The sequence below is a fragment of the Nannospalax galili genome, unplaced genomic scaffold (assembly GCF_000622305.1).
Source record: "Nannospalax galili isolate Female #2095 unplaced genomic scaffold, S.galili_v1.0 scaffold453, whole genome shotgun sequence".
In the NCBI taxonomy this organism is placed as follows: Eukaryota; Metazoa; Chordata; class Mammalia; order Rodentia; family Spalacidae; genus Nannospalax; species Nannospalax galili.
In genome coordinates this window covers 1,752,340-1,766,509 of record NW_008334081.1, presented here as the reverse complement: position 1 = coordinate 1,766,509, position 14,170 = coordinate 1,752,340, and the positions used below count along the sequence as shown (strand labels likewise).

General features: G+C 53.6%; 1 protein-coding gene across 1 annotated transcript in view; it reads right to left on the bottom strand.

The window, feature by feature from the left end:
- Positions 1–3,587: 3,587 nt before the first annotated feature.
- Gpc1 (glypican 1) overlaps positions 3,588–14,170 on the bottom strand; it is a 28,735-nt gene continuing 18,152 nt past the window's right edge. The window contains exons 2-9 of the mRNA XM_008829135.1: positions 12,680–12,838; positions 11,000–11,391; positions 9,889–10,054; positions 8,855–8,985; positions 8,622–8,741; positions 8,398–8,531; positions 7,960–8,135; positions 3,588–7,577 (exon numbers count right to left, since the gene is read on the bottom strand). Coding sequence (XP_008827357.1) covers positions 7,345–7,577; positions 7,960–8,135; positions 8,398–8,531; positions 8,622–8,741; positions 8,855–8,985; positions 9,889–10,054; positions 11,000–11,391; positions 12,680–12,838 — 1,511 coding nt within the window. The 3' untranslated portion in view covers positions 3,588–7,344. The remainder of the gene's footprint in view (positions 7,578–7,959; positions 8,136–8,397; positions 8,532–8,621; positions 8,742–8,854; positions 8,986–9,888; positions 10,055–10,999; positions 11,392–12,679; positions 12,839–14,170) is intronic.

Below are 14,170 nucleotides of genomic sequence, written 5' to 3'. Positions count from 1 at the left end.
AATCTTGTTTATCTTTTCAAAGAACCAGCTCTTGGATTCGTTGATTCTTTGTATTGTTTTCTTTGTTTCAATTTCACTAATTTCTGCTCTGATTTTTGTTATTTCTTTTGTCTGCTGAGTTTGGGTTTCATTTGTTGTTGCTTTTTAAGTATCTTGAGTTGCAATGTTAAGTCATTTATTTGTGTTCTTTTTGATTTTTTGATGTAGGCACTTAGAGCTATAAACTTCTCTCTAAGTACCACTTTTAGTGTGTCCCAGAGGTTTTGTGTTGTATTGTCCTTTTCATTTAGTTCCAGGAATACTTTTCTTTCTTTCTTAATTTTTCTTTTGACCCATTCATCATTTAGGTGTGTGTTATTTAATCTCTATTTGTTCATGTGGTTACTAGGGCTTCTTCCAGTGTTGATTTTAAGCTTTATTGCATTGTGGTCTGATAGAATGCATGGAATTATTTCAATCTTTTTGTATTTGTTGAGGTTTGTTTTGTGCCCCAGTATATGGTCGATTGTGGAGAAGGTTCCATGGGGTGCTGAGTAGAAAGTATGTCCTTTGGTGCTTGGGTGGAATACTTGGTAGATGTCTGTAAGTCCATTTGATATATGGTATTGTTTAATTCAGATGTCTCTCTGTTAACTCTATGCCCTGTTGACCCATCTAATGGAGACAGTGGGGTATTGAAGTCCCTTACTATTAATGAGTTGGGATTAATCTGGGTCGTAAAGTCCTGTAGTATTGTTTTTATGAAGTTGGGTGTACCAGCGTTTGGTTAATATATGTTCATGATTGTAATATCTTCTTGGTTTATTGTTTCTTTGATCAGAATGAAGTGTCCCTCTTTATCTCTTCTGATTAGTTTTAGTTTAAAGTCTATTTTGTCAGATATTAGAATTGCAATGCCTGCTTTTTTCTTAGTACCATTTGCTTGGTATATTTTTTTCCATCCTTTCACCTTAAGGTAGCATCTGTTGTTGAAAATGAGATGCGTTTCTTGTAGACAACAAAAAAATGGGTTTTGTTTCTTAATCCATTCACTTAGTCTGTGTCTTTTGCCTGTGGAGTTCAGTCCATTAATATTTAAATTCATTAATGAAAGATGAATATTGAATCCTGTCATTTTTATTAGTTTACATTCTTGATATAGCTGTACTTTTCCAAAGTTATACCTTCATTGAATTTCTTTCTGCAACCCCTTGTGTATAATCGTTCCTTTCTTCAGCTGTTTGTATTGCTTCTAGAACTCTCTGAAGGGCAGCTTTTGTGGACATGAATTCTCCTTCAGCCTATTTATGTCATGGGAGATTTTTCTTTCCCCTTCAACTCTAATAGACATTTTGGCTGGGTATAGTAATCTGGGTTGGCATCTGTGCTCATTTAACACTGGAAATACTTTGGTCCAGGCCCTTCTGGCTTTCATAGTTTGCACTGAAAAGTCAGCTGTAATCCTGATGCATTTTCCTTTATATGTGACGTTTTTTTTTTTTTTTCTTTTGCAGCTCTCAGAATTTTCTCTTTGTTTGTACGTTTAGTGTTTTTACTATGATGTGCTGTGGAGAGTTTCTTTTCTGGTCCTGTCTGTTTGGTGTTCTAAATACTTCTTGTATTTGTATGGGCAGGTCTTTAATTTTGGGAAATTTTCTTCTAAAATTCTGTTGAAGATCTGGTCCGTACCATTATATTGGGATTCTTCTCCTTCCTGTATGCCTATGATTCATAAGTTTGGTCTTTTTATGGTGTCACACATTTCATGCATATTCCATTCTTGTGATTTCTTAAAATTTTCATAATCTTTGCTTGAGTGGTCTAGTTCGTCCACTTTATCTTTCAGTCTTGATACTCTGTTTTCCATTTCATTCATCGTATTGGTGAGGCTTTCTCCTGTCACTTCTAATTGGCTTATTGAGTGTTTCACTTCTTTCTTCATTACAGCCTTATTATTCTTCAATATTTCTAACCCTTTTATGAATTCATTTAGCAGTTTATCCCTACCTTCTTTCAGTTCTTTGATTTCTTTTTCTGTGTTCTTTAAATTCACTGAATTCTTTTAACATGTTTATAATTTGTTCTTTTGAATTCCATGTCTTGTGTTATCTCTAGGGTATTCTCATTGTACTCCTCTACAGGACTGTTGGTACTTGGAGGGGATATATTATTTGGCTTTTTCATATTATATTTTTCACTGTGACATGAAGTGCGGATTTCTTTTTTTGATTATTGTATGAGACCCAAGCCTTCCTTTGTTGAATTTAGGTCTGCTTCTTTTTGTACACTTTATGTACCTTTGTGGTTTACTTGTTGGGCATGAAAAGCTGGTTGGTCTAGGCTTCAGGTTCTCTTCTTTGATTTTATATTGGAGGGGGAAATTTGATTTCATCTTCCTGCTCAGGAGTTCCCACTGGCCAGATTGCTTTTGTCTTCAGGAGTTCCCACAGAGGCCCAAGTCAGATGAGGATCAGACACTCTCAGGCTTTCTCCTGAGGTCTGGATCCCTCCAGGAAAGATGTTCTCCTCAGGAATTTGGGGGCTGGACTGGCCTGGGAGCAGTGCCCAGGAAAATGCTCGTCTTGGGCAGCTGGTGGCCTATGCCACCCAGGTAAGCAGAGGGAGGTGAGAGCGGGACCAGTCCTAGAGTGCTCCTGGGGACCTCAAGAAGGAACTGGGTTGGTGTGGATGCAAAGGATCTGGAAGCAGTGGTGGCCCTGAGCCTAGCGGTCAGCCCCAGTATCTGGAGTGCCTAGCCAGTACCCAGGCTAGGAGGAGAGATGGTTTGGAGGAGCTGGGAGGGTGAACGAGGCGCGGGGAGTCAAGGTGTGGTGGGCACTGCTGGACTTACCCAGGAAAGAGGCTGGCGGGTTGTGCAGCCCAGGGAAGCAGAGGGAGGTGAGTTCGGGACCAGGCCCACAGGGCTCCTGAGGACTGAGAGAAGGAACTAGGTTGGTCTGGATGCAAAGGATCAGGAAGTAGTGGTGGATCCAGGCTGAGAGGTCTGCCCTGTGTCTGGGGTGCCAAGACAAGAATTGGCCATTACCCAGGCTAGGAGGAGAGATGGGGTGGGGGAGCTGGGAGGGTGAATGAGGCTGGGGGAGTCAAGGTGTGGTGGGTGCTGCTGGACTTATACAGGAGAGACTGTTTCCTTTTTTTAATATTTTATTTTTATGTGTGAGTGCTATGCCTGCATGTAGGTAAGTGCACCTGTGTCATGCAATGCCCAGAGGACAGAAGAGGCTGTCGGATCCCCTGGGACTGGAGTTAGGGACAGCTGTCAGCTGCCATGTATTCATCGGGGGCCCTGGGTGTAGCTTAAGCTTTCTTGGTCTCTCCTTGGCAGCATGGAGAACCTTTTGTTACTCCATGGTGTTTAATCACCTGGGGACTCAGTCCCAGGCCCAGCCTCCACCTCAGGTGTGGGTAGACATCACTAGAGCCCCCACCTGAGGAGTTCTGTACCTTATACACAACTCTTCCAATCACTATGGACTTTCAGGGTTCTCTCTCTCTCTCTCTATCTCTGTCTCTCTCTGACACACACAGTTTAATTTATCCATAATCTCAGTTATTATTTATGAAACACTAATTTCCCTAACATTTGATGTGTGAGCAAAGAGGTTTATTGTAGCGGTCCACTATGTTCCTGTAAGCTGTTCAGTCTGAACACTTCTTGATATCGTCACTCCAGGATGGGTGGACTGCCTAGGCAGAGGGTATGCATTCTGAAACCTGTAAGCTTCTGGCAGCCTCCGGTCTGTGCGTCTTCAGATTGGACTTAGAAGCAGGTTTGCACTAACAATATAGAGCTCCTGTTCACCTTCTCAGGGCATGTCAGGAAAGTGGAGACACTGAAGTCTTACTGTCTGGGGGCGATTCATGTGTTCCTGGGCTCTGGGGGGAAGGGGTCCCTGCACACAGAAGGAAAGTCTTCTGGACAGTGACTGCCCTCACTCCTCAGCAGGTGGCCCTGGTGTCTCAGTGAAGAATCTTACAAACTCTACAAGCTTGCTGCTGGGGTCCCTGGCACTCTGCCCACTGCCCAATGTCACCTTGTTGGCCCTTTGACCCCGACAGCTCTAGCATGTGCCTCACCACCCGTCCTGTTTCCAGCAGGAACAGATACTCTGGTTGTGATGCTTGACAGCTGTAATAGCAGCATAGGGGAAGGGGACTCGAGGGAACCAGCCTCCACCCCAATGCTGGAAGCACTTGCATCACAAATGGCATTTCTCCACTGAGGGCCTTGGCCTGAGGCAAAGAATTATTTAGGGACACCTGGAGGAGTGTGAGTTCATCCACACATTTATGTACCTATGGTGTGCCTGTGTGCTTTGTGTGAGTGATCCCGTGTGTATGTGTGCGCAAGTTCAGCATGTGCATATGGACAAGTGCATGATTATGTAATATGATATACATACATGGTGTGTACGGTGCATGAGCATATGCATGTGTACTGCAAGCACCACACTAGCCTGCAAGATTGCTTACAGGTGCTTAGGGACGCTCACAGAGGCTAGTCCCAGAGGCTACGGAGGAGCTGGCTGCTCTGCCATCAGCGTGGGCTGGTTAAGGTGCCTGTGGCTTCCTAAGTTTCCATGAGGAAGAGTGTGAGAGCTAGTGCTAGTGATGGCAGGGAAGGGACTCCTCCCTGCCGGCCTCCTGGGGCACTGGGGCAGAGTAGGCAGGTCTTGGGAGCCACTGAGCTAGTCCTGGCCTGCTCCTGGCTGCTGGCTCCAGGGCTGGGTACCTGTCTCACATGTGTTCTCCTTTCCCTGGCAGGGAGGATGGACTTAGCACAGCTCAAAGTGAACACAAAGCAGGAGCTGAACCAGATGTCCAAGATCCTGCTGGACTGCTTGAAACACGTTCCACAGGCAGCCACAAGCCACAGCCTAGTCACCTGCCTGTCCCCACTGGGTTCTGCTAAGCCCCTACCCTCACAGTTGCCTATCCTGGCCACCTGGGGAGAGAGAACATTACCCCTTCTCATCTTCCACTGGAGAATCTGGGCCATGGGGTCGGCTTCCCAGGACCTGAAAAGGGGCAGCGGAGTGACGATGCAGCTGTCAACTGCTGGCCTAACCAGGGCAGATGTCCTTGGGAGGAACCTAACGCCCTCCAGCTGTGCTCTTTGGAGGGGCCTTCCTTCTCAGAGCCATTAATGTCTCTCTAGGATGTACGGCCTGGTAGTGCATGGAGTTAGGGAGAGGCTCTGCTTCCTGTGCTCACAGGCCCAATTACATGGAACTGTATAAAATGTGTGTCTACCAGGCCCAGCAGTGTGGGTCACAGCTCCCAGATAAAGCAGCCTGTTAGCCACACCTGGCCAAGAGAGCAGAACATCTTTGACTCCTGCCATTGAGGGTTCTTCAGCTACGGAGGCAGACCCAAGGTGAGGGAGAGCCAGCCCTGCATGCTGAAGGGTATTTAGACCCCATCTGCAGGTGCAGGCTAGCTAGGAACTTGCAGGAACAGGAATCCTTCCTTGCACAGAGGTGGGAGGAAGGGGCAGGCCCAGGTTCACGGGTCTTGGTACCCTGGCCCCTCTTCCCATGAACTTTGACGTGATCAGTTGGGGAAGAGGGGAGCCCTCCTAGGGGAGGACTTGACAATGCTCGGTGGGTTCCACATCACAGAACTCCTGGGGCTCCACTATGGGTGCAACCTTCATGCAAACCTCTCCTACCAGGTCCTGGTCTGTGCCCTGCTATGTACAGCCTCAGGGCACATGCCATGCTTGCATGTGCACACATGCAGTCTCTTCCAAGCTACACAGGTCACATCCACTATGGGTCTCCAGCCTTTTATTCATACAAGGACTCAAAGAACACACGTCACCCACTGGTACTGAGTGGCAGGGGGCCTCATGGAGGAAGGCTACAGTAGCTTGGCCACTACCCTGTCCAGTAATGGCCCAGGGTTCCCCCTTCCAGACAAGCTCTGGAAATGCCCAGTGTCAGGCCTGGCTGCCCTGTGCAGCACGGGTGCTGCTGTCCTGACACTTGGGCAACACTTGTCTCACAGTCCAGGTCTGGCACCTGTCACCCCAGCTTGAGTGGCACTAGCAGGGGTGGGGCAGGGTGGGTGTGCTCAGGGCCTGGGCCCAACATATCCATGGATCAATGTCAGAGAACGCCTGCCCTAGGCCAGGGGGCCTGATTACTAGTCAGTCCACTGTGGTGGCAGTGGCCTCCCAGGGACAAGAAGCAAATGCTAAGTGGCCTTCTTTTCCAGGTCTCCTGCATGTCAGGACTACAGTCTTCCTGGCCATGGCACCTCAGCATTCCCAAGGCCCTGGAAGTCCTTCCCTTGCTGAAGGGCCTAGGCGGGAAGAAGGGGTCCCAACAGCCTTTGTAAGCCAGGTGCTCCCCAGGCCATAGACGGGCCCCAGGATCCAAACAGTCCCCCGGGCCTCTCCAGTGCTATCTGGGAGGCTTGAGATGCAGCTCTCAGTGGACAGGGACACTGAGTGTCTGAATGTGCGCGTCTAGAAAAGCCCTTTACTGTCAATGCTCCCCTAACCCCCAGAGAGCTGCCTGGGTTAGGAAGGGGCCCAGGAGTCCTCCTGACCTGCAATGCCAGGTCCTAATGGCCCTGAGCTGAAGTTTCACCAGCCACCCAGCATCCCTGTGATCAGGTGACCTGTCGAGGTGGGATAGCGGCTAGAAGCGACCGGCTACTCCACCGAAGTGGGGTTCCTCATACAGACTTGGCTCCCCAAGGCCTGACTCTATGAACCTTTGAGACAGGACAGCATCCACCCTCAAGGAAGTATGGCAGAGACCACCAGATGCCACTCTTCTGGTGGGGGGGGGTCTTGGACTCAGAGCCTCTGCTGGATGGAAAGTATCATGCATAATCTTAAAGGCCCTGCCAGAGCCTGGGCAGGGATACCCTGGTGGCCCTTGCGGGCTTCCTGGGGAGTTGTGGCGTGGGCCTAACTTTCTGACATCTGTGACCCATGGAGTCTTGTGGGGAGTCCCCAGTGGGAAGAGGCAGGAGAGGAAGGCACAGGCTTGCTTGAGGTCTCCAACGGGTTGTAGCTAACAGCCGCCCTTCTAGCTGGCCTCAATAGCTTCCTCGGGCGGTGCGGGAGGGGGAGGATGGTGTGCAGCCAGAGATGCCCCTGAGGTCCCTGAAATACATGGCTTTTGGGGATACTGGCTCACAGCTGACCTGATACAAAATGAAAAGCTAGAGCAACAGGTGAGGCCAGACCCAGGAGGCCAGGACCCCATGCACCCTGCCCCAGTACACAGAGCCACTGTCTCCTTGCCCTGCCCTGGGCCTCGGAGGCCAAGGGAATTAAATATTGTCTGTTGCATGTTTTGGTCAACAGTCCTTGGGGTAGTGGGGCAGTTACCGCCACCTGGGCCTGGCTGCTGCAAACACCTGGGTGAGGAGGAAGAGCAGGAGGAATCTGTGGGGCTCTAGGCAGCTGGTGGCTGAGGTCTTCTGTCCCTCCTGTTCTGACAGGCCAGGAAGGACGTGGGTCAGGGGTGTCCGGGAACTGGAGCTCTTCTTGCTGACCCTCCGGTCACAGCTATCATCTGGGCAGCCACCACCGCTGCCAGAGCCACTGCCATCATCACCTGGGGAGGAGAGAAAGCTGCAGCAGGCCCTCCCTCCCTGGGGACCTGAGTGCTGGGTGACCCTGGGAGCCCAGGCCCTGTTGTGGCTGGGCTTCAAGAGCCCAACCTGAAGACTCAGTCCCGGGTAGTGCTTCCCGCAGTTCCCACCTGTTCCATGACAGCCAGATGGACATCTTGGCCAGGCTTCAACTGTGCTACAAGGGCATGGGGGTCTGGTGCTCACACACCCCGACAATCAGTCCCTCAGAGCACCTGTGAGAGCACAAGCCTGAGGATGTCTGCCAGGAGTTGGGAGAGGTCACGTACCCTTCCTCTCCTGAGCAGGATTATCACATCTCTGGAAGACCCCTTCCCACCCTGCCCCAGCCCCTGTGGGACTCACTGGCGTCCTGGAAGTCCACATCATTGCCACCGTAGGCGCCACGCAGACGGTTGGTCATGATCTTAAGCTGCATGATCTGCTGCCGGATGGTCATGTCGGGCTTGGTGATGTCCACTTCCACTTCAGGGTTGTTGATCTGGTTGGCCAGGCCATCACCCATCACCTCAGGTAGGTACCTGGGGAAGGGCAGCCAAAGCCTCTGTTCACTACACTGGCGTTTGCAAAGGGGTCGAGCCATAGTGTAGAGCATCCCTAGCATCCCCTCAGACTGAGGTCCCTGGCCTGAGAGTCAGTGGGCTTCCAGAGCAATAGCCCCCACAGTCCCCAGGGGCATGTGCCCACTGCTGGGAGCCGATTCAGACAAGGGTATGGTCCTCTGCCCCAGCTTCCTGTGTCCCGGGGCATTCCTGAGGCCGTAGCCCACTGGTGGGCACTTACCGGCCCTTGGCTATCCCGTTCCAGCAGCGGTCATCACTGGCGGAGCTCATGGCCATCTTCTCACTGCACAGTGTCCCGGGGAGACTGATCCAGAAGTCCTGGATGTCTCGGAGCTGGACCTTGGCCTCAGAGACCTGTTAGGTGGCAGTCAGGCCAGTGGGCAGCCTGGGGCCAGATTGCCTGTATCCCCTCCCAATGCCAGAGCTGGATGAGGGGCCACTCACCAGCTTCTCCAGTGTGCCTGTGGGGGGCCTCTCCTGCAGTGCTAGTTTGCTGCGGCGCAGCTTCTCCTCGGGCCCAAGGCTCTGGGGATTGACCTTGGGGTTGCCGCAGCCTTGGATGACCTGGGGAGATACCACAGGGGTCTACAGGACTAGCAGAATTTCTCAGGCCCTAGTAGGGCCATATGTGGCACAGCTCCTCCAATCCTCAGTGCCCCCCGACCCACCACACGCACCTTGGCTCTGAGTGTGTCCCTGTTGTCCTGGAGGGCGTTGATGGCCTCTGCCAGCCACAAGTGCACTCCGCCAATTACAGTCTCCGCACCCGATGGGCCCCAGAACTTGTCAGTGATGAGCACCATGGAGTCTGGCACAGGTGTTAATACATGTGCACACACACATCACATGTACATGTTAATGTATTATCTTGACAGCACCAGTCAGAGGTACAGGTCAGCAGGGGGTTACATGAACTCACATTCAGACCAGACCACCTCACATGTGCAGCTCAAGGAACTCATTAACATGCTACCCACACAGGCTCCTATGAATACGCAGGACATTTGGTAATTTTTTTGCCCTAGTTTATGTCCATGCATGTCTGTTGGCTCATGTGGATGCTGAACATGCACCCCCTGGCCCACCATGGACCCATGTGAGCTGACAGTATGCATGGTGACTTGTCTTGTGCCAGTCCCCGCACATAAGGCTGTGTCTGCATGTGCATACTTCTACCATATCCTCTACGTAGCACAGGTGTAATGGCATGCACATGTTGGTACATATAGCTGTCAGATGCGGGCAGATCAGCACACTAACCAGCTCATGACAGCCATGCTACCTGTGCTGACATGCACGCGTGATGACTCGCCTCACCCCAACAGATGCACATGTTGATTCGTATGTGTTGGCATATGTATATGTCAACTCACCCTATGTGCATGCACACACAGGCATGCACACACAGGGATACCCTCTGCATATAAACTGGTCCACTGTGTGTAGCACACATACATGCCAGCTTGCACGTGTCAGTGCATGGATATTTGTGTGCTGGCCAGCCATGTTACCCATGTGTTGATGTGTATGCATGTTGGGGCAGCTGGTCCACATCATACTCCCCTTGGGACATTTAAAGAAATCTTCCTTGAACCCACAGCCCCACCCAGATCACCCTGGAGTTTGGCACCTGAGCCAGGGACTACTCTCCCAGGACCCCTGTGTGTGGCACTCCCAGGAGCAGGCAGTTTCGGGGGTGTTCCCTGCTCACCCAGGAGGTTCCTCCACTCAGCATCTAGGTCGGCCTGGTTGGCAAGACAGCCTTTCAGCACATTTCGGCAATAGTCAGGGCAGGGCCGGGCACCAGGGACCCCCCGGCAATGAGCACAGTAGACCAGTTTCATGACAGCCCGAGAGCATTCTGGGGCCAGTGGCACCTGGAAAACAGAGCAGCTTGAGCCTCCCTGCAGTCCTGGTGTACCTAACCCCAGTCAGCCCCGAAGGCACCCTGGTCTGAGGGGTTTGCAGCTAGCCCTGAAGGCACCCTGGTCTGAGCGGCTTCTCTGCTAGCCCCAAAGGTGCCCCAGTCTGATGGGTCCCCTGCCAGCTTTGAAGGTGCCCCGGTCTGAAGGGTCCCCAACGAGCCCCAAACATGCCCCATCCAGTCTGATGAGTTCCTAGTTAGGTCCTGAAGGAGCCCTGGTCTGAGGGGTCCTACCTAGGCCACGTCCTGAAGGATCCCCAGTCAGATGAGTCCCTGGCCAGATCCTGAAGAGGTCCTGGTGTGAAGGGCTTGGGATGCAAGCCAGATAGTCTAGGCTGTGTTCTAACTGGCTGTGGGACCTTGCCTAGTCCAGCCCACACTGGTCACAGCCCCAGGCCACTCTGGCACACTGTTGTGACTAGGCTTCACTGCAGATGAGGGAACCAAGGCCCAGTGGTTGGAGGATGACTTGCTGGAGTCTGGCTAGAGGTGGGGACAGTGTGGTGTACGGCTGGCGCCTCCCTCACACCCTTCCCTAGGTTGGTCTGCCACGTGCCACCTCATACAGTGAGCGGCCTTGTTGGCCTGGGAGGCTTCAACTTGCTCAAGGCCCAGCCGCACCATTTTCTTGTTTCCTGTGTCCTAAGTCCAGCTGCCCAATGGCCTTCCCCATCCTGTCCACAGCATCCCTTGGCCAAGGACACAGGACACACAGCAGATGGCCAGGCTTAAAGTGGACTCACACCTGAGAACCTGCTGGAGCAACTAATGAGCTGCAGCTGTGGGGCTGAGGGCCAGAGGCTCAGGAGAACAGAGCAGAGTGTGGCAGGCACTAAGCACCTGGGGGCAGACTGAGGGACCCTGAGGGGCTGCTGAGAGACCTGGCCAGTGTGCGCACCTGGGCCACCTTCCGGACCACGTCACTGGCCACACCCAGGCCCTGCACGAAGGAGCGAGCGGCCACGAAAGCCCGGGTGGCCCGCAGACGCAGCTCCCGAGGGGCATCCCCAAAGGGCCGCAGTGCCTCAGCCTGCTTGCCCAGGCAGTCCAGGTAGTCATCGGGCAGCAGGAGCTGGGGATGCAGTTGTCTGAAGAGGCGCTCCAGCAACCTGGCCCAGAACTCAGCCAGCGTCTCCTCCAGGTGCAGGTTGGCGCCACGGTAGTAGAGACGCAGCTCGGTGTACAGGTCCCGGAAGGCCCGGCTGTTCTGTGTGTACAACTCCCCGAAGGCACCAGGAAAGGCATCCTGCAGTGTGTGCTCCGAGTCGTTCAGCAGGCGCTGGAAGTAGTCTGAACAGGGGCGGAATGTGAGGCCTTCAGGGGCTCTGCCTCTCTGCTCATCCGCCCAAATGCACAGGGGATGGGGGGCAGTACTCAGCTGAGAGTCCTCACTGCTGTTCAGAAACCTGCTAATGCGATCACCACTGTGTGGACACTGAAGATGCCTCTACAGGCTCCCAGAGACTCGCTCTCCAGAGTGGGGGTGCAGAAACCTGGGTGAGGGGTGTCCTCTCTAGGGTCATACGATTTAGGCCTCTAGCTGGGCCTTCAGTGGCCATTTCTGAATTGGGCTTGGCCACCACATCCAAGATTCAGTGACTCCCGGGAGGGGGAGCCACAGTGACCCCTGGCTTGTTTCTGGCTTTCCCTGCCCAATGCCCATCTTCTGCCCCAGCATCCTGGTGCTGCCCTAAGCAGCCTCCTGATTGCAGCCACCCCCTCCTTTGCGGCTCTCCAGGCTTCCTGCCCCTCCCAGCTCCCTCCTTCTGGGTTTCACTTGACATTTCCTGGGAGCCAGAAGCCAAGCAGTTACGGGCCAGCATCCAGGAACTGGAGAGGGAGGGGCACCAGAGCCTCAGGTGGGAGCCAGGCTGGAGTTTCCAAACCCTCAAGGCCACACCCTGGGTGCGGTCAACCTCAGGGTGTCTGTTCTGCAGGTACTCGGTGCCCGTCTTCCCAGCTGCACTCTGCTGCAGGGACTGTCCCTCTGCCTGGGCCCTGTGTCTTCCATGGAGAAAGTGGTTAGCTTCCTGGGGAACACTCCTGACCCCAAGGCACCGCACTGTCCCCGTCAGACATGCCAATCCTGTCTGGGCTGCTCTTCTCTACCCAGACTCAGTGAGGCCCAGGGAGAGGCTGGTGAGTAAACACACTAAAAGGCAGCTGACCCATCTTGAGGGCACACAGGAGCACTAACCCAGGGCCCCCAAGCTCTTCCTGCCCCTGGCTATAAAAGGCCACGAGGTAGTCACCCCAGGGTAGGCCCTGTGCTCTTCAGCCCTCATATCCCTGACTAGGGGATGACAGCTCAGACAGGGGACTTCCTACAGGGACCCCAGAACCCCAGAAGATGCAGATGAGATTCAGGCCAAGACCAGCCCTTTGCAGGTCCTTGGGAACTCTTCTGGGGACACAGGGCCTCCCCAAGAGCAGCAGGCTCCTTCTCCCCAGGGCTCTGTCAACAGCTTAGGCTCACTGTTCCCTGCCTAAGCCCTGTAGGAAGAGGGCAGCCTTTCTGCTGACATTAACCACCCAAATCCTGCTCCTCCAATCCCTCTACTCTCCAGTTCCAACTCACCATCGATGCCGTGCAGCTGGGTGGCCAGTGTGGCCTGCAGGGCTCTGCTGCTCTCCTGGAGTGCTGTCTCCAGCTCCGCACGGCTTCGGTTAGCCAGGTTTTCCTCCATCTCGCTGGTGCAGCAAGTGTAGCCCTGGGGGCAGATCCGTAGGTGCTCACCTGTGAGGTGGGGAAGGGTGACATGAAGGGAAGCAGGGCCCATCGTGCACTGCCCAAGATGGGGTTCAGGGGCCCTGTGTGAAGGCAGAGACGGGGGCAGGGCAGGTGAGGCCTGGCTCCTTGGCTCTGACCTTTCAGGACCCTTGATGAGTTCCTAGGGAGGGGGATCACAGGTGCTTTTCAGTTAGCAGAGCACTGAGCCTCGGAATAGGAGTATTGTACACTCACTCCGCACCTCAGTTCAGGCACAGGAGGAAAGCCAAGCCAGGGTCCTATGTGGAAGGGAGAGGGGCTGCCAGACTCGGGCTCCTAGCAGAGCTTTCTAGGCCTGGCAGGTGCCTTAGCCCAGGTCACAATGAAAATGGCGGAGGAAGAAGGAATCCAGCCTCTTCTCTGCCCACCAGAGAAGGCCCAGAGGGTACCCAGCTCTGTGGTGCCACTGGCAGACATCCTGCAGGACCCTGAGCCCTGAGCAGAGGCCACCCAACCCTGGTCCAAGGCCCCCACCCAGCTGGACACACCCCATGTTCCCACAGTGTTCTGGCTGAAGCTTCCTCCTCCACACCTGTCCCAGGCTGCTCTGCTCTGGGTGGCATCAAGCCAGTGCCATCCAAGACAACTTGCTTTCCTACTGGGGACAGAGGGTGGCTTTGGGTGTATAATCAGCTGGAAGTGCCCACCATGGAGCCCTGAGAGCATGTGCTAGATGGCTTCATACCTGAGAGAGAAGAAACCCTCGGTGTGGAGTGGTAAATCCTCTGCTAAGGCTGCGGGGCGCCCCTTTCACAGGGAAATCTGAGCTGCTCAGGGGACTGAGTTCAGACCCTACCCCCTGCCCACTAACAGGGCCAATGCCTGTCCCCCAGCCCATCTACTCCCTTCTCACAGGCCACAATGCTGTCTCTCAGCCTGGAAGAGAGGGCTCCCCTGAGGCTGGCCAAGGTCAGGCAGAGGAGAGGTGGAGACAGGCTCTGGCTTAGACAGAGGGGCTGGGGAGGAAGGAGGAGTTGGCAGGGATTCCAGAAATTTTCCTCAGTCTTTCCTGATCTTGATGCCCCAGTTGTTGGGCTGAAACCAGAAAGTCAGTGAGATGTTGAGGGTGCCAAGGCTCGAGCAGCTGCAGGACCCCTGGGTGCCCAGGTCTGCCTTGTCTCACCCTTGCCTACTGGGATCAGTAGGAAGACAGGGGGATGGATGGGCCCAGGGCCAGGCGGGGGGTAGAAGAGGTGAGCTACTCGGGATTCAAGAATGGGATGCTGGTGGCTGCTCAAACACCGGGGTGGAGAAAGAGTAGAGGGGGTGCAGGAATCTGCCATCCCAAGATGTAATCAC